We start from the raw sequence: 20,006 nt of genomic DNA on the forward strand, positions 1-20,006 counted from the left end.
CTTCTTCCTACACCCAGCAGCAGGTGGGATGGGCTACAGGGAGCCAGCTAGTACTAGAGCCCAGTTTTCCACAAGGAGGGGAGGAGGCCAGTGAAAAGGAGCCCAAGAGTGATCCTCATGTCTCCTCATCCCAAATCTGTAGTGAAAGATGCAGCCCAGAACCTCATCAAGCACTTTTTCCATGGCCGCGCCCGGTGTGAGAGTGAAGCTGACTGGCATGGCCTGTGTGTCCCACAGAGATGACCACCTGCTAGCTGGGCAGGTCCATGTCCTCCTGCAGACTCTACTGTGGGCCATCCTGGATCTGCAGATGCCAGAGCCATCGTCTTTTCTCAGGGTCCTTTCATCTAACCACATCTTGCTTTAGGGATGGCCCCAGATACCTCCCAAATCTAGGTCAGCCCACCTTTTCTGTGCCAGATGCCCAGTAAGAAGGTGCCAGGTGATGTGGCTCCTGCCAACGGAAGGAGGAGTGCTCCTTTACGTCTTGTATTTAACAAGTTTTAAGCCAGGGACATTGCCCACCTTGTCACGGTATTGGGACCTACTCAGGGGAGCCCCCTCCAGCCCTGAAGATGTCAGCCTTGAGCCAGGAGCAGAGCTTGTGGGTACAGGGGCTGCAGCCAGACTGTGCTCCCTGCGCAGCTCCTGGTCGGGAAGGCCAGGCCACCCAAAATGTTTATAAGAGGAATAAAGTCCGTTTGTTCTCACATGCATGTGTACACACAGCCCTTTTCTCATGAGAGTTTTATTTCCTTGGCAGCTCCTTCTAGGCCTGGACTTATGCTAATGTGGAGTCTAGGTGGGAGGCTGGCGTGGGTGGACATCTCCCCCAGACTGGCAACATCTGATCCCAGCCTGAGCTCCTGCAGCCTTCACCCCAGAACCAGGCCCCCCAGAGAGCCTGGCTGTTTTCCCTCCCCGGTTGGTGACACTGTTCCAGCCTGTGCCTCCACTTGGGCAAGCTGGCTGTGCTGTGTCAGTTTCCAGAACAGGGCCAAGCAGTAAAGCCCAAACCAGAATGACTTGATGGCATCCAAGGCAGACCATGTGGTTGAAACTCGCGCCAGGGAGAGGCCTCTTCCTCGTCTCCACCCCATCCCACTCAGTTGAGGCCGGGCTACTCAATGGAACAGGTGCTGTCCAGGAAGAAGAGGATGGTGTTCAGCAGCTCCTGGGCCTGTCCAGGGAAAAGCACGCTGAGACTGGCTCCCCCAGCCAGCTTTCTACCCTACTGCTATGGGGGAGCAGCTACACACCAGAGCTGGAGCAAGGCACCTGCCTCCACCTTCCCAGGGTGATCAGAAGCCTGTACACTTACCTGTGGCAGCTCAAACCAGGTGGTCTGGGGGTTGTCAGCTGAGCCATAGTTGAGTTCCAGGCCAGGGGTGCCTCCTACCTCCTGTGGGCTCAGCAGGTGGAGCCGATGCAGGCTCTTCAGGCTGATGGAGCACAGCGGTTTCTGGGGGCAGCAGAGACGGCAGAGGTTGGCTCCTCTCCAGGGAAGGAGTCAGTGTGGGTGGTAGGAGGGGAATGGCCTGAGGGTCTCCAGGCCAGCTCTGTGGCGGGACCCTTGCCCACCTGAGAACTGGGGTCCATAAGGAGGAGGTGCTGGTGGTTGAGCCCCAGGAGGGAGGGTCCGGGTAGGGTCAGCTCACTCGCCCGCAGCACCACATAGATGGTGTAGCCAAAGAGGGGTAGCTGGCGCATAGCCTCTGTGGGGTAAGAGGGTCAGTCAGAGGTTCTGACTGCGGGGGCTCTGGAACCTGCCCTGCTTGCCCCAGGTCAGGTGAGAGGGACAGGATGGGTGAAGAAGCCTCTTAGTCCCTCTATCCCAGCAACCTCCTGCCCCGGACCCACCAATGAAGCTGATCTGTGCTTCCTGGGAGCTCTGTCCTTGCAGCTGTCTCAGCTCCTGGCCCATCAGACCCTTTATGGTGGTCACACTCACCCCCCATTGCAGCGGCTTTGGAATGTAAGCCAGCAGGTCTTGCCTAGAGACACAGTCTAGGTCAGTCTGGCCTGTGACCACTAACCACCTGTGCCAACAGTGCCTTTTGTGAATAAGGCTGACTGAGGTGAGGGCCCCACCCTGGAGGAGCTCAGTTGGGTGGAAAGGACAGGCGTCTACAGCCCCTGCTGTTCTAGGCCAGTGTGGTTAGGGCCAGTAAGGGTACCATTCCAGTGGCCTTGACCTCACAGGAGGCTGGGGGGAGGTTGGGCTGGATGTGAGACAAAAGGAGTTTTAGGAGCGTGGGGGGGTGAGCACCCACTCACTCTGAGGGGGGTGTCTTTTTGTCCTTGCTGAGGTGCTGCAGGGCAGCCAGCCTGGCAATCTCAGCATCTGCCTGGGCGCTGACCCGCAGCTTCCCCTGAAGGTAGTCCCGCAGCACCTGAGGGCAGGGCCATGAGGGGGACAGCTGTGCCCCAGAGCCCCTATCAGCGGCCTCTGGGACACAAGCCCATGCTTGCTACCAGCCACCACAGACCCACAGCCTCTTGGGAAGGGGGCTTGGAAGTCACTCAGGCAGGAACTTGTACCTTGAGCTGCAGCTGCCCCCCACTTCACCCCATCTCCCACCCTCTGCTGCTGACCTGGCTGTAGTGGGTGCTGACATAGGTGGGGTTGTCAAAGTGCAGTGGGGTCTCCCAGCCCAGCCGCCGGCTGTGCAGGCTCACATGTGGGTTCACCATCACATTGTTGAGGTACTCACCGGGCCGGAGGGGCCGTACCAGCTCACCTGCACAAGGAGCCAGGTCCCAGCTGTCTCTATCCTGCTGCCCCAGCCCCCAGGCAGGAGAGCCCCACCCTACCCCCCAGCTCACCCTGCCCCACCAGCTCACCCTCCCTTTTGATGAGGAAGAGGGCAAATTCCTGCACTTCCTGGGGCTCTGTGATGCCCATCTGTCTGCACAGCTCCTCCAGCACCTCTGTTGCCACCTGGCCATTTGGACAGGTCTGTGGTGAGAGGGAGGGAAGACCCAGGGCTGAGGCCCATAGTCTCTTCCAGTGTGGCCCCTGTGCTCACCGTGAAAGTCCGGATATTCATCTTGTAATCCGTCCCCCCAGGCAGGTGTATTAGAAGCTCACGGACAGCTTGACCTTTCTGCCAAGGCAGGTTACAAGGTTAGTCCACTAATGGGCAGAAGTCTCAGCCCTACTATAGATACTGCCTCCTGCCCCAGGGAGTCCCACAATGCCCAACTACCAGCCCCAGTACCAAGAAAGCTTGCATTTCCTCCAGTGGGGGCAGCCGTTGGCGGCCCCCATATTTGACTGTGCGCTGCAGGTGTTCCTGGCTGCTCTGGGCCAGCTCTGCAGAGAAGTCAGGTTGGGGTCATAGTGTGCCCTAGCCCCTCTCCAGTCAGCTAAGTTCCTGGTCCTAGAAGCCCCCCTGCCCCAGGCACCTTGGCTGGGGCCAGAATCCTGTAAGAACTTGGTCACATAGGGCATCAACGTGGTTGACGGAGGGAAGAAGCCTGTGAGGAGGCTGAGGAAGCTCCAGCCTCGAGCACAGTGGTCCCTGCAGGGTAGAGAGCCTGGGCTTCAGGCCAATGACCAGACTGCAGCACCCATTCTGCCCCCAGAAGCTGCCCTCCCGGTCTCCACTCACGGCCGGGGGTGTCCTGTGACCTGCTTGATGACCTGGCAGTAAATCTCATCTCTTAAGTTCTCCTCCTGGCACAGCTGTGGGGACAGGAAGGGCAGCAGAGCTGCGGTGCAGGTAGGTATGAAGCCCCGGGGAAATCCTGCTGACACTTATGCGCTGGAACTGAGTCAAGGTAACATCCCAGGGGTCCTCTCCATCTTTGTCTCAGCTTAACAGCATCTGCTAGACTGGTCACTTTCTTTGAGCCACTTTCTCTTCTCTGCTTCTCTGATTAGTCTTAAGTCATCTTTGCTGGTCCCACTCTATCTCCTTGACCTCTAAGCATTGCCATACTCTTGAACCTCTCTCCCTGATGGTCTCAGCTGCTGCCATCTGATGATACCCTTGAACCCCAGAACCCTTCACTCAGAAATCTGAGGTCTCAGATCTCATGTGTTCAACACAGATTCCCCCACCAGCCCAGACCTGCTGTGTGTGGATGACAGTCATTGCCTTGGCCTTTTCACCCCCACATGCAGGTGGTCAGCCAACCCTTTGGCTCGGAATCTTCCTATCTCTCCCCTTCCTGCTATCTCGAGCCCAGACCAGCTCCATCTCACCTGGGACCTTTTCCCCTTAAAACCCACAGAATTTAGAACAACTGCCAAAGTGACCCTGGAAGATGTAAACCAAGTCTCTCCTCAGAATACTCCAGTGGCTTCCCCTCTCTCTCAGATCAAAGGCCCATGACAGCTGCAAGGCCAGCCATGACCTAGACCTTCAACCTTCCCTTCACGCTTGCCCTCATTTGCTTGGCTCCAACCACCCTAGCCTTGCTGGTGCGTGACAGTGCTGGGCTTACCTCCTCATCAGAATTGTCTCTGTCCCCCAGTGCTTGTGACTCCTCCTTCACTCCCACAGTAGCACCCTCCCCCTGCTTTCTTATTCTCATGGCACCTTTCCCTTCAGACATGGTGCACCTTTCCTGGCTATCTTACTGCGAGCTCTGCCTGGCATGGTGGCTCATGGCCTCTGCCCCAGTACACAGCCCGGCTCACCTTCAGCAGCTTATAGAGCAGATCCAGCTCGTTCTTGCCCCAGGGCTTGGATTGGTCACCCATAAATTGCATCAGGGCTGTAGGCAGGATAAAAAGCATGGCAGGCTGGCTAGGGCTAGCCCTGGTTTATGCTATTGCAATACAGGGCCTTCACCTGCCATCTCTGATGCCTCACAAATGCATGGAGTCCAGTGGGGCTGAGGGCCCAGCACAACCCATATGGAAACTAAGGCTTGGAGAGACTCTATGGTTGCCCAAGACCACACATAGTGCATAGAGTTGGCTGGGCTCATTCACTCCACACAACCTTTGGGTGGAAGTAGGGGTGGATGAGGGCCATCGGATGTAGGAACCGCCAGCGAGCTTCCCTGAGTTGGTAGATGGGAGCAGAGTCAGACAGAGCTCAAGCAAGGGGACCAGGTGCCTACGTCTGTGCCACTACAGACATGGGGACCCAGGATGCCAAAGTCACTCACCCTTAAAGCTGGTCACAGCCTGCCTGCTCGTGTCCTCATCACTAAGGCTGATGAGAGATTCCTGGATAGGAACCTATAGCCAGGTGGGCAGCAATGTAGATCTGAGGTCCCTGGAGACTGGGGGGCATGTCCACTGGCCAGATCCCCCCCCCCCACCTCTGCCCTTACCTTGCTGTGCTGCACTAGGCTGGCCACAGCCTTCGCCTCAGCTCCACCTGTCAGGTCCAACCTGTGGGAGCAGAAGGGAGACAGCCCTGCTTGCTTGGTTCCCCACCTTTATCCCAGCTGTTTTGGGAAGGTGGTAGGAACACTGGCCTGGCAGCTCTGAGCAAGGAAGATGAGGACAGGCGGGCATTGGCCCAGGGCACTCACAAGGTTTGAGGCTTTCTGAAGTAGCGCAGGGCAAATTCCTGCATGGTGTAGCTATGGGAGTCAGTGGATAGAGAGGCGTAGGCCATGGACGAAGGCAGGCTGGTGGCCTCTGAGTTATCACTGTGCGCTGGAGCAGGGTGCTAGGAGTATAGGAAACGTGGTGCCACCCAAGTGCCCATAGCCTGTCCCAGGGGCCCTGCCACAACCCCACCCAGCAAGACCCAAGAAGAGCAAAACCAGCACCCAGGAAGGTCAGCTATTGAGTGTCTTGTATGTCATGAACTAAGTGCCACATGGGATGGGAGGGGTACACAGCCCAGACCCTGCCCGCAGAGAGAGCACAGTCTCACTTGGACCATGAGACAAGCAATCCAGAGAGGACAGCAGCAGATACTGCCCCCTAGGCTACTGGAGGCAGGCAGCAGGTGGTCCTGGCTCCCAGCAGCCTCTGGGGCAATCACGCCCTGTCCTTTCTCCACTCCTAGGGAAGTCTCGCCCCTGCCTCTCCCATCATCCTCACCTCCAAGGCCCTGTCCCACTGAGCCAGCCCTGGCTCCCCAAGCTGCAAGTGACTTTTGTGCTGGCTCCTCTGCTCTGATGAGAAGGAGAAGTCAGGAGCAGCAGCCGGCTGCACCATGTCAGTGGGAAAAAGTCCGGAGCGGCCTCCAGCAGAGCCAAACTGCCAACCTAAAGGCATCCCAAGTTTGGTGGCTCACCCACCTGGGCCTCTCGACTGGCTCCACCAATCGGATGCCCACCCTGCCACAGCAACCTTTGCTGACCTGCTGCCATACCTGGTTCCAGCGTGGCCACTGGCAATAGCTTGATGAGGTCACCGCGGTGGAAGCTGAGGAGGCTGCAGTCATCCGTGATGTAGCTACGTAGGGCAATGACATAGCCCGAGTCCTGTGGGTGGGTGGGTGAGTAGCCAGGGAGGATGGAGCCTGCCTGTGCCTCCCTGTCCTGCCCACCCCTCCTGCTCCCACCACTGGCCTTCCCTTCTACCCCTACCCCAGGGAAACCAGACAGGAGATACCCAGCATGGGGGGAGCCACCCGCCTGGCCCCGCCTAGCTCCTGGCAGCCTCCCTTGCCTTCTTGAGCTCATTCAGGAATAGCTCAACCATGGTCTTGATGGCTGTCGCCCTGGCTGAGTGCAATATCAGCTGTTCATTCTTCAGTGACAGCTCCAGGGTGGAGCCACCTGGGCACTTCACCCCCAGCACCTCTGAAAAGCTGTACACAGGTGGGGAATGAGCTGGAGCCAGCTTGCCACTGCCCACCACCCACCCCAGGCTCTAGGTCAGGTCACCTATATGAGCAGAGCGTCTTCAGCTGGTCAGGGTGGAAGCTGGGGCCGTGGGACACCTTGAGCAGTCTCAGGCCCCGGTGGGACACACCTAGCAGCTGCACATCACTGCCGCTCTCACCCTGCCAGGAAGGTGGTGGGTCACAGGAAGGCTCTTGAGGTCTGCTGCTGCCCAAGAAGAGCTGCTCGGGGACAGTGGCTGGGCTTTCTTTTTCCTTTGCCCCCTCCCCATGCTCTCCTCTTGTCTACAGTGGGCCTGAGCCTGCATGCCTTGGGGTCCAGACTGGAGGCTGCCCCACCTATTGCCCCTACCCCCAGCACCACAGACCAAGGCTGGAAAGATGCGGGAGAAGTAATTGGCCCATTTGTCCCGAGCAGCCACCACGATGCGTTTCTTGACATTGTCTTCAGCAGTGGCGAGAGAGTCTAGGCCCACTTCCAAATCTCCTGCAGGCAGGAAAGAGACCCAGGCTGTCCTCAAAAGGAAGGCCCAGAGTTTGTTCCCATGGCTGATCCTTCCCTTAGGACAGGCCTGGCCCCCGCCACTCAGGCTCCTGACTCCAAGGTCCTTGGACCCATACTCAGCAGGTCTTTCATTTTACGCCGTTCATCTTGGGAGATCCGGATGCAGGACTCAGCAAAGGTGTCCCGTAGGATCTGGGGGCAAAGCCAAGTGGTCACCACTAGGACCTGAGGCCAGAGCCCACCCCTAGAGCAGCACCCACAGGGAAGAGCTGGAGAGTCCAACAGAGGTGTTTTGACCCCACAGGGAGCAGCTCCCTGAGGCTTGTCTGTCTTAGCAGAGGGTCTGGGCAGAGCAGGGAGGGAAGGAGGGCTTCTATCTCACTTGTCCCCTGTCCCCTTCACTGCCCAGAGACCCCACCATGACCATATTGGGTCAGTGAGATAAGCTGCCCCAAAGGAACAGGACTGGGTGGGGGTGAGGGTGAGGCACTCCTGGGAACATCCAGAGGGAACAAAGGAACAGCCACTTCTAAGCACCTACTGTGTGCCAGGGCCTGTGCTCTATGCTGTCTCTATTCTGCTTTTAAGCCTCATCTCTAAAACTAGTTTAATAATGATGCCCACATCTCAAGGATGTTATGAAGCTTAAGTGAATGAAGGCAGGGATGGATACACAGGATGTGTCCCCTAAGTGCTGGCTGCCACCGTGCCCTATGCCTAGCCCAGGTGTTAGATGAAAGTGTTAGATGGGAATGCAGCCTGTCTGCAATTGTTGCAGGGAAGAAGGTAGGCCAGGCTCTCACCTGCTCACAGAGGAGCTGGAGGCAGTAGGGGTGGCTGAAGTTCTCCCGTGGATAGAACACCTAGAGCGGGGCATGGAAAAGCCAAGATCAGGGGTCTGGTGCCCCTGCCCACCCTGCCTCCACCCTCTTCAGCCTGGAAAATCAGCCTTGAGCAGGTGGGCTGTGAAAGGATGCTGGAGTCCCAGGCTGGGATGCCCACAACCCACCACTTCCCTACCAGCCCAAAGGGGCCAGGCCAAGGCCCCACCTCCTTGCGTAGGAATAACTTCCAAGGTGCACTGGTGTAGGAGAAGCTCACGCTGGCAGAGGGCACAAGTAGTTGGGTGGAGGTGCTCTGGTCCCCCATAGGCTCCATCAAGCCTGGGAAGGGAAGGAGGCAAAGAGCCTCAGGTGAGTGGCTGGCAGAGCCAGGACAATTAGAGCCCACAGAGGGGAGACCCTCAGCCCTGGAGCCTCTGAGGGTTCCACTTTCCCAACTTCTACCTGGCTCACTTCTGCCTTCACTCCCAGACTTAAATTTTCCCTGAGGCTCATGGCCTCTATGACCACATCAGCCAGGGCCACTAAATTCCCCATAGAGCTGTTAGCCCTACATTGAAGACAACACCCTGTGTGTGACAGTCCTTCGGTGCCAGACCCTGCCCTGGGCAGGACTGTGGAAGCTGGGGCTCCAAAGTCCGGAAGCCTGAGCAGCTGACCTCAGCTATGAAGAAATGGATTCAGCCATGGGTGCCAAGAAGCATGACACACAAGGGGTAAGGGTAAGGGGTTCCTTACCACGAGGCTCAGCTGAAGGGGCCCCTGGGTCCTCAGGCAGAGACAGTGGGGGTGCTGGTGGAGGTTGGGGTGCCCGGGTAGTGGGCATGTTCTTGCCAAACAAGTCCTGAAGGGGCCCCTGCTTTTCCTTGATGGAGCTGGAAGGCCCAGGCTGTGGTAGGGCTTTGGGTCGAGGAGCTACAGTAGGTGGTGGGCTCTTCCCTGGGCTGGGGGACATCGTCTGGTGGGGCACAGAGAAAGCACAGGGACTGAGTCTAGGAGCAAGGCCAAGTTTGCCCCAGAGAGCCTCCAACTGCCCTGGAGGGGACAGGACGGGGAGCTCACCGAAGGGGATGAGTGGGCACCATGGATTCCCAGCTTGGCCAGAGCCTCATCCTTAGGATCATTTTTCTTTGGGAAAGTTTTGAGAGGCCTTGTGGGAGAAAGAAGTGGTAACTAGTTCCATGGGATGATTCCCTGGGGAGTGGAAGAGCCCTAGTCAGCTGCCCCTGGGGGCCACTTCCCCCTGGGGCCACCTCCCTGTGGGCCCACCTGGATGGCTGCACAGGCACAGGCACGGGGCCTGGGCGGCTCTGGTACATGCGGATGATGTTGCGAATTTCCTTGCTGGGTTCAGGCCGCTGGGATGTGTGGACCAAGCTTTGCACCATGAGCGCCCTGCCCTGGGTTCGCTCTTGATCATGGCCAGATCCTGCCTCTCCGGCTGGCTCAGCTTCAGCCTCTTTTGCAGCTTTGGTCTCACCTTGTTTCGAACGCTTCTTCACTGCGGGGGGAGGAGGAGGGGACAGCACTGACAGGGAAGAGGAAAGACATTAAACACTGCAGAGCACAGCAGCCCCAGGCCCCTGCCTACCCCTGCTGCTGCACCTGTTCTTGGCTCCTCTTCTTGCTCCTCCTGTTCCTCCCTCTGGGGGATCTGGACCTTGGCAGGAGGCTTCAATGCCTTCACCTTGATCTGCTGTTGCCCTGTAAGTACCATGCCTTCGTGGTTACTAGTGTTGGCACCAGCCTGCCCATTTGGGATCCTGGATGGGCCACACCCCCTGGCCCAGGTTAGGAGCACTGGCCAAGTTTCTGCATGGGACTCCCCAGCACCCTCACCCATCTTCTGGAAATAGTCCCGTTTCTGCTGGAAGCTTCTGGGGTGCAGGGACCTATCTTCTGCCTCCTCTGAGATCCCCTCCTGACAAGAGGCAGAAGGGAAGAACAGCCATAGCCAGCCACACATGACACCCCACTGGGCCTGAGGGCCTGGGCTCACCTACCCATACCCCTCACCCAACCCTGGCATCCCTGTTTGAGGGTTCAGTTCCTCACCCTTAGGTAGGTGCCCCCCGATTCCAGCTCACGCTCTGGCTCTTCCCGGGGAGCAGGGGGCTTCTTGGGCTTGGGTGTGATAGCTATAGGTGGGGTCTGAGATGCAGCCCTCAAGGCTTCAGCTTGCTGCTGGTGCTGGCGCTGGCGCTGCTGCGTCTGCTGCTCCAGGGACAGGGTCATGGCCTGGGTGGTCATCTGCTGGGCCTGAAGGGGGAAGGGTGATGAGTCAGTATAGACTCCTCTCCCTTAGACCTATCCTCCCCAGCCCTGGGGTGTTGTGCCCTCACCAGGATCAGCGCCTGCTGGTTGATGAAGTTCTGTTGCTGGACTGCCAGCTGCCTCGCATCCAGGCTAGGGAGCAATGGCTGCGGCTGTGGCTGTGGTGGCACCACCATGGCTGCCAGGGTAGCCAGAGTGAATTAGAGCCATAGCCAGGCTCAAGGCCCTCCACCCACTGTGCACTCTGGACTCCTGGGAGGATGCTCCCCATCCAGTCCCAGAAATGACAACTGCTCTCTTGAGAAGGGACACCAGTGCCCCAGCCCAGCCTTACTTGGCATGGCAGGGCCTGCGCCCATGGCTGGCATCATGGGTATGGGTGCAGGCATCATAGCTGGCTGGTATCCAGGCATCTGCATCATTCCTGGGTACACTAGGGGAATGGGGCCCTCCATGTTAGTCCCTACCTGGGCCACATATGGTCTCCTTCCAGCCCAAGCAAAGAGAAGAACCTTGACCCCCAGGTGCTGGCCAGAGCACCAATTACAGCTGCCTGGGGGGTAGGGGGAGCTCGGAGGCCCTGGATGGGACGTGAGCCCCACACTTACCCATGGGGTAGCCCTGCTGCATGGGTCCCATGGCACCACCTCCCTTCATGCGGCCACTTAGATCCCAGCCTTGTTCTAGATCCTGAAGGGACAATGGTCACAGGGTCAGAGCCAGAAGATGGAAAAAGTGCAAGAGGCAGGAGCAGGGGTCTGTAGGGTGTGCAGGAGACTCACCCTGAGGCCTGGTGAGAGGACTGGTTCAAAAAGGTGCTCTAGGAATCCATCCAGGCTCCCGGCCTTGCCTGCAGGGCAGGGAGAGGATTGGTGAAGCCGCCAGGGGTATGGGGCTGCCGATGCTCCACCAACCTCAGGTGCCCACACTGGTCTTACCTGTGTGGCTCCTGCTAGGCAATGTCGGGGCTGGACCTGGGGGAGGTCCTGGGGGCAGCGAGGGGGCCTGGACAGTAGGGGCAGGGGGGATGGCCTCAGCTCTGTAGGAACAGGAGGGCAAGCTGAAGGGGTACCTGGACTCAGGCAAGAGGTGGAAGCTGCTGTGGGGGTTGCCCGGCAGGTGGGAAGGCCGGACTTGCCGCCGTTCCTGTGAGCCCGTGGGTATGACAAGGTAGCCACGGAGGTCACCAGCAGGGGCAGAACAGGCATGAGAGGAAGGCACCTACGAGCCAAGGGGACTGATGGGGTAGCTGCATGGACCAGCTGGGTCCCCCAGGTCTTCCGTCTGGCCAATCAGATCCAGCACAAAGTCGCAGCCAGCCAAGTCCTGCCATGTGTCTCTGGAGTGCAGTGACATGGACCAGCCACGGGGTGGCGCCTCCAGGCCTCTGGGTGGGACAGGGGCATGGAGTGGGGGGTGGTCAGTGAGGCAGGTGGCCATCGTAAAAAGGCAAGGACCAAAGAGTGTGGGGTGGGGAAGGAAGGGCAGCCCTGGGAGTGCCTCTCTCCACAGCAAGGACAGCTCTCCTCCGTCGGCACCACATGCCCTGTGTGTAGACATCAGTGCCAATGCTACAGCTACTTCCCTGTTGGATTAGAGCCCAGGTGCTCGCACACCCCTCACTTGTTCTCCACACCTTGTTTCCCATCTGTGTCTACAATCTGGACCCTGCCCACTGACACTCACACTTGGGGGTACCCCCTTGGGGGCACTTGGGGACAGAGAGCTGGGGGATCAAGGAGGCAGCAGAAGTACAGGACGATGGTCAGCTTTGGCCACACTGGCCCCCTCCCAGACCACATACTTGCTCTGCAGGATCCACCCGGCCAGTTGCTCTCCCGTAGTCCAGGACTCCACCTCAGCCGAGTAGCACTCCTCTGCAGGGTGGGATGGGACAGGATTGAGGGGTGGCAGGGCCACCTGACAAGAAGGGGTTGCTGACCCACAGGGTCCCCAAGCAAGACAGAAGGGAGATCACGGTCACCCAACAGGAGGCAGGAGGAAGGCTAAGGGAGGAGGAGGTTCAGGGTAGAGGAGGGGGCTAGCTGGCCCTACTGTGGGCCTGGGGATGCCTTGGCAGGAGGTGACCATCACCGTTGAAGGTGAAGACGTCCAAAGTCATGCGGCCCCGCCGCCATCCAGCCATCCATTCCAGCTGGGTGGGTGGGTGAGTCCGAGCAGCCCCCAGCGCCAGCTGTGACTGCTCCATGGCCCCCAGCAGCTTGTGCTGGCACAGTGCTGCCATGCCCGTGGGGGCCTGGTCAGACACAAACCTGTAGGGACATCACAAGGCTGCTGTGGAGGTGGGATAGTTTGCTGGCCCCTCCTGCCAGGTCCCTACTCCCCAGAGCCCTTACTTGAGCAGTGGCTTCTGTAGGGCTGCCGTAGGGGGAAAGGCACTTAGCAGGATGGCCATGAGGGCCCAACCACGCTGGCTCTGCTGCTCATCTGGGTTCTGCCAGAGCTGGGCAACGAGCTGGCTGAAGAGCTCATCCCGCAGCCCCATCTGGCGCTGCCCCTGCCGCACCAGGTAAGTGCCCATGATCTGCCTCTGCCAGGACGGCAGGGATCCGTCCCCCAGGAACCGCAGTATCTGCCAACACAGTGTGGCAAGGATGGGACATGCAGGGCTACCATGTGCCCATCCTGTCCCTGCAAGGGGCCACCTTGTCCCCTTCTGATAGGCCACTCACCACCTTGTTGATGTCCAGGGCACGCTGAGGGTTCTCGCCATCCAGCCGCGTCAGAGGCTTGGCCAGTGGCTGCCCTGGGCGGGGCAGGCATGGCTCCTGCAAGGGAAGAAGGTGACACAGTGCCTGAGGAGGGGTCGGCTAGAAGACAGTCCTGAGGGACCCCCACAGGAGACCTGCCCGGGGGCTGGAGAGGGCTGCATGCAAAGGAATTGCAGAAATGCATCAGTTGCAATCAATCATGCATCAGTTGCAATCAATCAATGCAATTTTGACTAGAAAATTGACAGCCATATACACAGAACTCAGAAAACATGGAAAAGGATAAAGAAGAAAGTAGAAATAGTCTTTAATATCTCACTGTCAGAGAAAACCATAATTAACATTTAGCCTCTTTTAAGAGACAGGATCTTGCTCTGATGCCTAGACTGGAATATGGTAGTGCACTCATAGCTCACAGCAGCCTTGAACTCCTCACCTCAAGCAATCCTCCTCCCTCAGCCTCCCAAGTATCTAGAACTGCAGGCCAATGCCACTACACACACCTATTTTTTTTTTTTTTTGGTAGAGACAGAATCTTGCTAATTGCCCTTGGCAGAGTGCCATGGTGTCACACAGCTCACAGCAACCTCCAACTCCTGGGCTTAGGCGATTCTCTTGCCTCAGCCTCCCAAGTAGCTAAAACTACAGGTGTCTGCCACAATGCTCGGCTATTTTTTGTTGCAATTTGGCTGGGGCCATGTATGAACCCGCCACTGTTGGTATATGGGGCCAGTGCCCTACCTCTTTGAGCTACAGGTGCCACCATCAACGCACACCTAATTTTTTTTTTTTTTTTGAGACAGAGCCTCAAGCTGTCCCCCTCGGTAGAGTGCCGTGGCATAGCTCACAGCAACCTCCAACTCTGGGCTCAAGCGAGTCTCCTGCCTCCGCCTCCCAAGTTGCTGGGACCACAGGTGCCCGCCACAGTGCCTGGCTATTTTTTTTGGTTGCAGCCATCATTGTTGTTTGGCAGGCCTGGGCTGGATTCGAACCCGCCACCTTAGGTGTATATGGCTGGCACCTTAGCCACCTGAGCCACAGGCACCAAGCCAACACTTAATTTTTTTAAAGCCTTTTTTTAAGAGGTGAGGTCTTGCCATATTGTCCAAGCTGGTCTCCAAGTCCTGGCTTCAAGTGATCCTCCTGCCTTAGCCTCCCAAGAAGCTGGGGCTACAGGTGTACACAGCTGTGCCCAGCTCTTAGTCTCTTTGTCATTTTACTTTCTATGCCTAGATGTATACACCCTCTTTACTGTTGATTTTAAACAAAATTAGGATCATACTATATGTGCAGGTTTGAATCCTGCCTTTGTATTCAGTGCCATATCCTAGACAGTTTCCCTTGTCAGTAAACATCCTTTAATGGCATGACGTCAGCGGCAGAGAGATACTGCAGGTGTAGGAAGGGTGTGGCAATGCTGAATGTCAACACGGCAAGATACTGTGTTTTGAGTCAACGGATATTTTCAGAGCAAATCATCTGCATCCAAAGCCCCAGTGATTGGAGAAGGAGGAGGAAAAGTGGAGAAGGAGGAAAATGGTACGGCTTCCGCCAACAGGTGCCAATGTAAGGGGATGGCTGGGGCCAGCAGAAGAGCATGGGCAGGGGGTCCACCTGAAAGCCGATGGAGACGAAGCTGGAGAAGGGGAACCGGTCAATGTCTGGTGGGAGCACCAGGCTGGGCCGAGCAGGGACTTCAGGGGGCATAGACTCGGTGATGCTCCCAGTCAGGGCATCCTGGTGGCCTGGGAACAACATTGGGAGACAGCCAGGTGTAGTGTAGGCCCTGACACCCCCCCTATCATCAGACAGGAGCCTAGCAATGAGCTCAGGGGGCCTGGACCATAGGAGACAAACCCACCACAGAGAAAAGGGACCAGGGAAGGGATCCTGGAAAAGCACCAATGAGACTCACCTTCTGCTGTCTTCAGCATGACGGCCAGCTCAGCCGGGATCTCCAAGCTCCCCAGCTCCTGGCGGGGGGGGACCAACTTACCCAGGAACCAAGGGAGGAGGCATGGGGATCTGGGGCAACCCCTCAGCCCCAGGATTATAAACAATCCTCCAAAGGCCAAGCTTTCTGACACTGGACACTCAACTAGAGAGCCCCAAAGACCCTGAGAGGGAAACCAGGAGCCCTGGAGTGCCAAAGGCACCCCAGTTTTCTCTTAGGCGGCATAGTGGATATCCCTGAGGGACAGACCCCACAGTGACACCCTGGAACCCTTCCGCCAAGCCAGGCCACATTCAGCACGTTCATATCCCAGCATAGAACTCCTCCAGCTCCCAGACCACCTACCATGCTTGGCATTTTCCCCGAGACTCTGTCCGAAAGCCAGCCACACCAATGCCCAAGCTGTTGGGGGGGACGCAGGAAGAGCTAATGCCTTGTGTATGGAGTCCTCTAGGGGGTCCTCCCTAGCTCCATAGTTCAGCTGCCCCTGCTGCCCCCAGGAGGCTCTGACATCAGCAAAGGATGAACAGACCCGGCGGGGCCAGCTGCCTGGCAGGGCAATTGGTCCCCACCTGCCCCTCACCCTCCAGACTCCTCGCCAGCCTCAGTACTTTGGGCATCAAGGCCTGTCTGCCAGGGTACTGGGAAGAGGACAGGAAGAAGGGAAGGAATTGTCCCAGGGGACAAAGTCCAGCCAGGGAGGGGCCAGAAAGGGGGTAGCTTGTGGGCACCGACCTTTGAGCTGCTTTATGGCTCTCAGATTGGAGTCATTGGGCAAGAGAAGGGAGCAGAAGGGCCCCAAAGGAGGGTTGGAAAGGATGGGCAGGAACCCCAGGCAGGAAGGGAAGAGCCAGGCTCTGGTGGACCCAGCAGGAATGGAGGAAGACAGAGCCCACTGGGGCTGATCCCAACCACACAGCGAGAAAAGGGAGGAGCCCAGCAAGTGATGGCCCCGAGGCCACAGTCCTTAGGAAGGTGGGCTGAGAGTGTGGTAATACTGAGATGTGGCCAACTTGTCAGCTAAGGCTGCCTGGCCTCTATCCTGAGCTTCCCCAGTCCAGCAGCCCCAACCAAAGCCCACACCTGCTGTTTTTGTCGCCTCCAGAGCAGGGGCCGGGCCACCAGAAGGACGGTGTTCAGCTGTCCCAGAGCTGCTCGCCGCTGGAGGTACCGCTTCCTGGATGCCGTGAGAAGGCAGGAACCAAGAGTCCAAACTTACACCTCCTGCCCGGCACCCAAGTCCCCTAAGCCTAGACATTCACGTAAAAACTGATGCTGGCTCACACCTATAATCCCAGCACTTTGGGAGGCTGAGGCAGAAGAATTGCTGAAGGTCAGAAGTTAGGGACTAGCCCTTACTATGGGCAACATAGTCAGAACTTCCTTCTCTACCAAAAAATAGAAAAATCATCTGGGCATCGTGGGTGTGCCTGTAGTTTCCTCTACTTGGGAGGCTGAGGCAAGGAGGATCTCTTGAGTCCAGAAATTTGAGGTTGCCGTGAGCTAGGCTGACACAACTGCACACTGGCCGAGGCAACAGAGTGAGACTCTGACTCAAAACAAAACAGCAAAAAGACCAACAATTCTGACTCTGGAACAATGAAGTCCCTGGATCCTTAACAGGAAGAGCCAGAAAAGAGCAGGACACTATGAAAGAAGTAAATCAGGCTTGGTGCCCGTAGCAGGCGCCAGCCACATGCACCAAGGGTGGCGGGTTCAAACCCAGTCCTGGCAACAATGACAACTGCAGCAAAAAATAGCTGAGGATTGTGGTGGGCGCCTATAGTCCCAGCTACTCGTGAGGCTGAGGCAAGAGAATCACTTAAGCCTAAGAGTTTGAGGTTGCTGTGAGCTGTGATGCCAAGGGCGACAAAGTGAGACTCTGTCTCAAAAAAAAGAAGAAGTAAATCGGAGGCTGTTTAGCAAGGGGAGCAAGGTCTGACTCTGGAGCCAGACTACCTGGGGTCAAATCATTCCTCTAATACTTTGTTACTGTGATCTTGGATGAGTTACGTTTCCTTTCTGTGCTCTCTATGGTTTATTTTCATTATCTGTAAAATGAGGATTTTTTTTTAATTTTCATTATCATTATCTGTAAAATGAGGATTACTGTATATAATACCTGCCCCAAAATAAGATTAAGGAATTGATAGATGTAAGGATTTAAAACAGAGTCTGTTATGTTACTATTATTTAAGAAGCAGAACTTGGCTCCGTGCCTACAGCACAGTGCTTATTGGGCCAGCCACATACACCACGGGTGGCAGGTCTGAGCCTGGCCTGGGCCAGCTAAATAACAATGACAACTGCAGCAAAAAAATAACCAGGGGTTGTGGTGTGTGCCTGTAGTCCCTCCCAGCTACTTGGGAGGCTGAGGCAAGAGAATCACTTAAGCCCAAGAGTCTGAGGTTGCTGTGAGTTGTGATGCCAGGGCACTCTACCAAGGGCTATATAAGTGAGCCTCTGTCTCAAAACAATAAATAAATAAATAAAATGAGGATTATTGTATGTAATACCTGCCCCCAAAATAAGATTAAGGAACTGATAGATTCAAGGATTTAAAACAAAGTCTGTTATGTTAATGTTATTTAAGAAGCAGAACTTAGGCTCGTCGCCCGTAGCACAGTGGTTACGGCGCCAGCCACATACACTGCCGGTGGCAGGTTTGAACCCGGCCCAGGCCAGCTAAACAACTGCAACAAAAAATAGCTAGTCATTGTGGCGGGCACCTGTAGTCCCAGCTACTCGGGAGGCTAAGGCAAGAGAATTGCTTAAGCTTAAGAGTTTGAGGTTGCTGTGAGTTGTGACACCGGGGCACTCTATCAAGGGCGACATAGTGAGACTCTGTCTCAAAAAAAAGAAGCAGAACTTAAAAATTAGAAAGTAGGCTGGGCATGCTGGGTCATGCCTGTAATCCCAGCACTTTGGGTTTGAGACCAGCCTGAGTCAGAGAGATCTCATCTCTAAAAATAACCAGGCATTGTGGCAGACAACTGTAGTCCCAGCTATTTGGGAGGCTGAAGCAGGAGAATGGTTTAAGCCCAAATGTTTGAGGTTGCTATGAGCTATGATGCCATAGCACTCTACTGAAGGTGACAAAGTGAGACTCTGTCTTAAAAATATATATACACCAGAAAGTAACATCATTGAAAATCTAATAGGAGATCCTAGAAGATGGGATGGGCAAATGGGATGGGCAAACAGAATGTCTTTGAGAAATTTCCAGATGTAAGAAGACCAGACTCCTCAAAGAAGTCATGAGCAGGACAAACATTTAAAAATAAATCTAAACTTTTGTGTATCAAAGAACACACATGAAGAGTGAAAAGACAACTCACAGAGACTATTTGTAGATTCCATAGTATTTGATAAGAGCTTTTTTTTTTTTTTTGAATCAGAGTCTCACTATGTCACCCTTGTGGCATCGCAGCTCACAGCAACTCTTGGGCTTAAGCTATTCTCTTGCCTCAGCCTCCTGAGTAGCTGGGACTACAGGTGCCTGCCACACACCCAGCTATTTTTGGTTGCAGTTGTCATTGCTGTTTTAGCAGGCCCCAGCCAGCCTTTAAATCTCCAGCCTCAGTGTATGTGGCCAGTGGCCCTACTCACTGAGCCATGGGCGCTGAGCCAGTAAGAGCTTAATGTCCAGAATATATAAAGAATTTCTACATAAAGAACTCAGCCACAAAAGACAACCTAATTAAAAACCAGGCAGAGGACTTGAATAGACATTTCTCCCAAGAAGATACACCCATGGCCAAGAACCACATGAGGCTCAGCACCTGCACCTGTAGCTCAGCAGCTAGGGCACCGGCCACATACACTGGGGCTGGCAGTTCGAACCCAGACTGCCAAACAACAGTGACAATTACAACAGAGGAAATAGCCAGGCATTGTAGCAGGCACCTGTAATCCCAGGAACGTGGGAGGCTGAGGCAAGAGAATCACTTGAGCCCAAGATTTTGAGGTTGCTGTGAGCTGTGATGCCACAGCACTCTACCGAGGGTGACATAATAAGACTCTGTCTCAAAAAAAGAAAAAAGAAGAAGCATGTGAAAAGATGCTCAACACCACCAGTCACGACAGAACGCAAATCAAAAGCCTCATGAGATCACCCATCACATCCACTAGCAAGGCTATAATTTAAAAAATGGAAAATGGCAAGTATTGGCAAGGATGAAGAGAAATTGGAACTCTTGTACATTTTTTATAGAAATATAAAGTGGAAAACAGTTTGGCAGCTCCTGAAAATGTTAAAGAGAGACAGGGCACGATGGCTCATGCTGGTAATCCTAGTGCTCTGGGAAGCCGAGGTGGGTGGATTGCTTGAGCTCAGGAGTTTGAGACCAGCCTGAGCAAGAGCAAGACTCTGTCTCTACTAAAAATAGAAAAACTAGTTGGTGTAGTAGTGAATGTCAGTCATCTCAGTTACTTAGGAGGCTGAGGTAAGAGGATCACTTGAGCCCAGGAGTTTGAGGTGGCTGTGAGCTAGGCTGATACCACAGCACTCTAGCCTGAGCTATAGAGTGAGACTCTGTCTCAAGAAAAAAAAGTTAGACATAGAATTACAGTATGATCCAGCAATTCTACTTGTAGTATAAACCCCAACTATTTGAAAACAGAGACTAGATACTTGTATACCAATATTCATAGTGGCAACAACCCAAATGTCTATGTATAGATGAATGGATAAATCAAATGTGGCATGTCCATACAATGGAACACTATTCAGCCATGAAAAAGACCAAAGTTCTGGGGCAGCACCTATGGCTCAGTGAGTAGGGTGCTGGTCCCATATATCAAAGGTGGCAGGTTCAAACCCAGCCCTGGCCAAACTGCAACAAAAAATATCCAGGTGTTGTGGCAGGTGCCTGTAGTCCCAGTTACTCAGGAGGCTGAGGCAAGAGAATTGCCTAAGCCCAAGAGCTGGAGGTT

The 20,006-nt window shown here is 55.5% G+C and overlaps 2 protein-coding genes across 3 annotated transcripts in view; one reads left to right on the plus strand and one right to left on the minus strand.

Moving 5' to 3' along the window:
- RECQL5 (RecQ like helicase 5) overlaps positions 1-712 on the plus strand; it is a 43,488-nt gene extending 42,776 nt beyond the window's left edge. For both annotated transcript variants that reach the window (XM_003786126.3, XM_012803137.2), the window contains one exon: positions 143-712. In XM_003786126.3, coding sequence (XP_003786174.1) covers positions 143-243 — 101 coding nt within the window. In that variant the 3' untranslated portion in view covers positions 244-712. The remainder of the gene's footprint in view (positions 1-142) is intronic.
- An 88-nt stretch (positions 713-800) lies between these two features.
- Positions 801-20,006, minus strand: part of MYO15B (myosin XVB) — a 33,522-nt gene continuing 14,316 nt past the window's right edge. The window contains exons 22-64 of the mRNA XM_023511197.1: positions 16,155-16,248; positions 15,417-15,473; positions 15,033-15,090; positions 14,732-14,862; positions 13,079-13,174; positions 12,743-12,978; positions 12,480-12,658; positions 12,190-12,262; positions 11,611-11,772; positions 11,315-11,424; positions 11,168-11,235; positions 10,994-11,075; positions 10,720-10,818; positions 10,454-10,563; positions 10,167-10,370; positions 9,951-10,029; positions 9,717-9,815; positions 9,381-9,639; positions 9,174-9,261; positions 8,850-9,069; positions 8,320-8,432; positions 8,073-8,132; positions 7,386-7,461; positions 7,133-7,251; positions 6,808-6,926; positions 6,590-6,731; positions 6,291-6,402; positions 6,017-6,183; positions 5,497-5,636; positions 5,293-5,353; positions 5,125-5,197; positions 4,649-4,725; positions 3,615-3,688; positions 3,409-3,524; positions 3,222-3,316; positions 3,030-3,107; positions 2,845-2,941; positions 2,596-2,741; positions 2,278-2,393; positions 1,861-1,994; positions 1,582-1,715; positions 1,322-1,462; positions 801-1,180 (exon numbers count right to left, since the gene is read on the minus strand). Coding sequence (XP_023366965.1) covers positions 1,121-1,180; positions 1,322-1,462; positions 1,582-1,715; positions 1,861-1,994; positions 2,278-2,393; positions 2,596-2,741; positions 2,845-2,941; positions 3,030-3,107; positions 3,222-3,316; positions 3,409-3,524; positions 3,615-3,688; positions 4,649-4,725; positions 5,125-5,197; positions 5,293-5,353; positions 5,497-5,636; positions 6,017-6,183; positions 6,291-6,402; positions 6,590-6,731; positions 6,808-6,926; positions 7,133-7,251; positions 7,386-7,461; positions 8,073-8,132; positions 8,320-8,432; positions 8,850-9,069; positions 9,174-9,261; positions 9,381-9,639; positions 9,717-9,815; positions 9,951-10,029; positions 10,167-10,370; positions 10,454-10,563; positions 10,720-10,818; positions 10,994-11,075; positions 11,168-11,235; positions 11,315-11,424; positions 11,611-11,772; positions 12,190-12,262; positions 12,480-12,658; positions 12,743-12,978; positions 13,079-13,174; positions 14,732-14,862; positions 15,033-15,090; positions 15,417-15,473; positions 16,155-16,248 — 4,954 coding nt within the window. The 3' untranslated portion in view covers positions 801-1,120. The remainder of the gene's footprint in view (positions 1,181-1,321; positions 1,463-1,581; positions 1,716-1,860; positions 1,995-2,277; positions 2,394-2,595; positions 2,742-2,844; positions 2,942-3,029; positions 3,108-3,221; positions 3,317-3,408; positions 3,525-3,614; positions 3,689-4,648; positions 4,726-5,124; positions 5,198-5,292; positions 5,354-5,496; positions 5,637-6,016; positions 6,184-6,290; positions 6,403-6,589; positions 6,732-6,807; positions 6,927-7,132; positions 7,252-7,385; positions 7,462-8,072; positions 8,133-8,319; positions 8,433-8,849; positions 9,070-9,173; positions 9,262-9,380; positions 9,640-9,716; positions 9,816-9,950; positions 10,030-10,166; positions 10,371-10,453; positions 10,564-10,719; positions 10,819-10,993; positions 11,076-11,167; positions 11,236-11,314; positions 11,425-11,610; positions 11,773-12,189; positions 12,263-12,479; positions 12,659-12,742; positions 12,979-13,078; positions 13,175-14,731; positions 14,863-15,032; positions 15,091-15,416; positions 15,474-16,154; positions 16,249-20,006) is intronic.

This window comes from Otolemur garnettii, unplaced genomic scaffold (assembly GCF_000181295.1).
Source record: "Otolemur garnettii isolate 467f Iridium unplaced genomic scaffold, OtoGar3 scaffold00018, whole genome shotgun sequence".
Taxonomy (NCBI): Eukaryota; Metazoa; Chordata; class Mammalia; order Primates; family Galagidae; genus Otolemur; species Otolemur garnettii.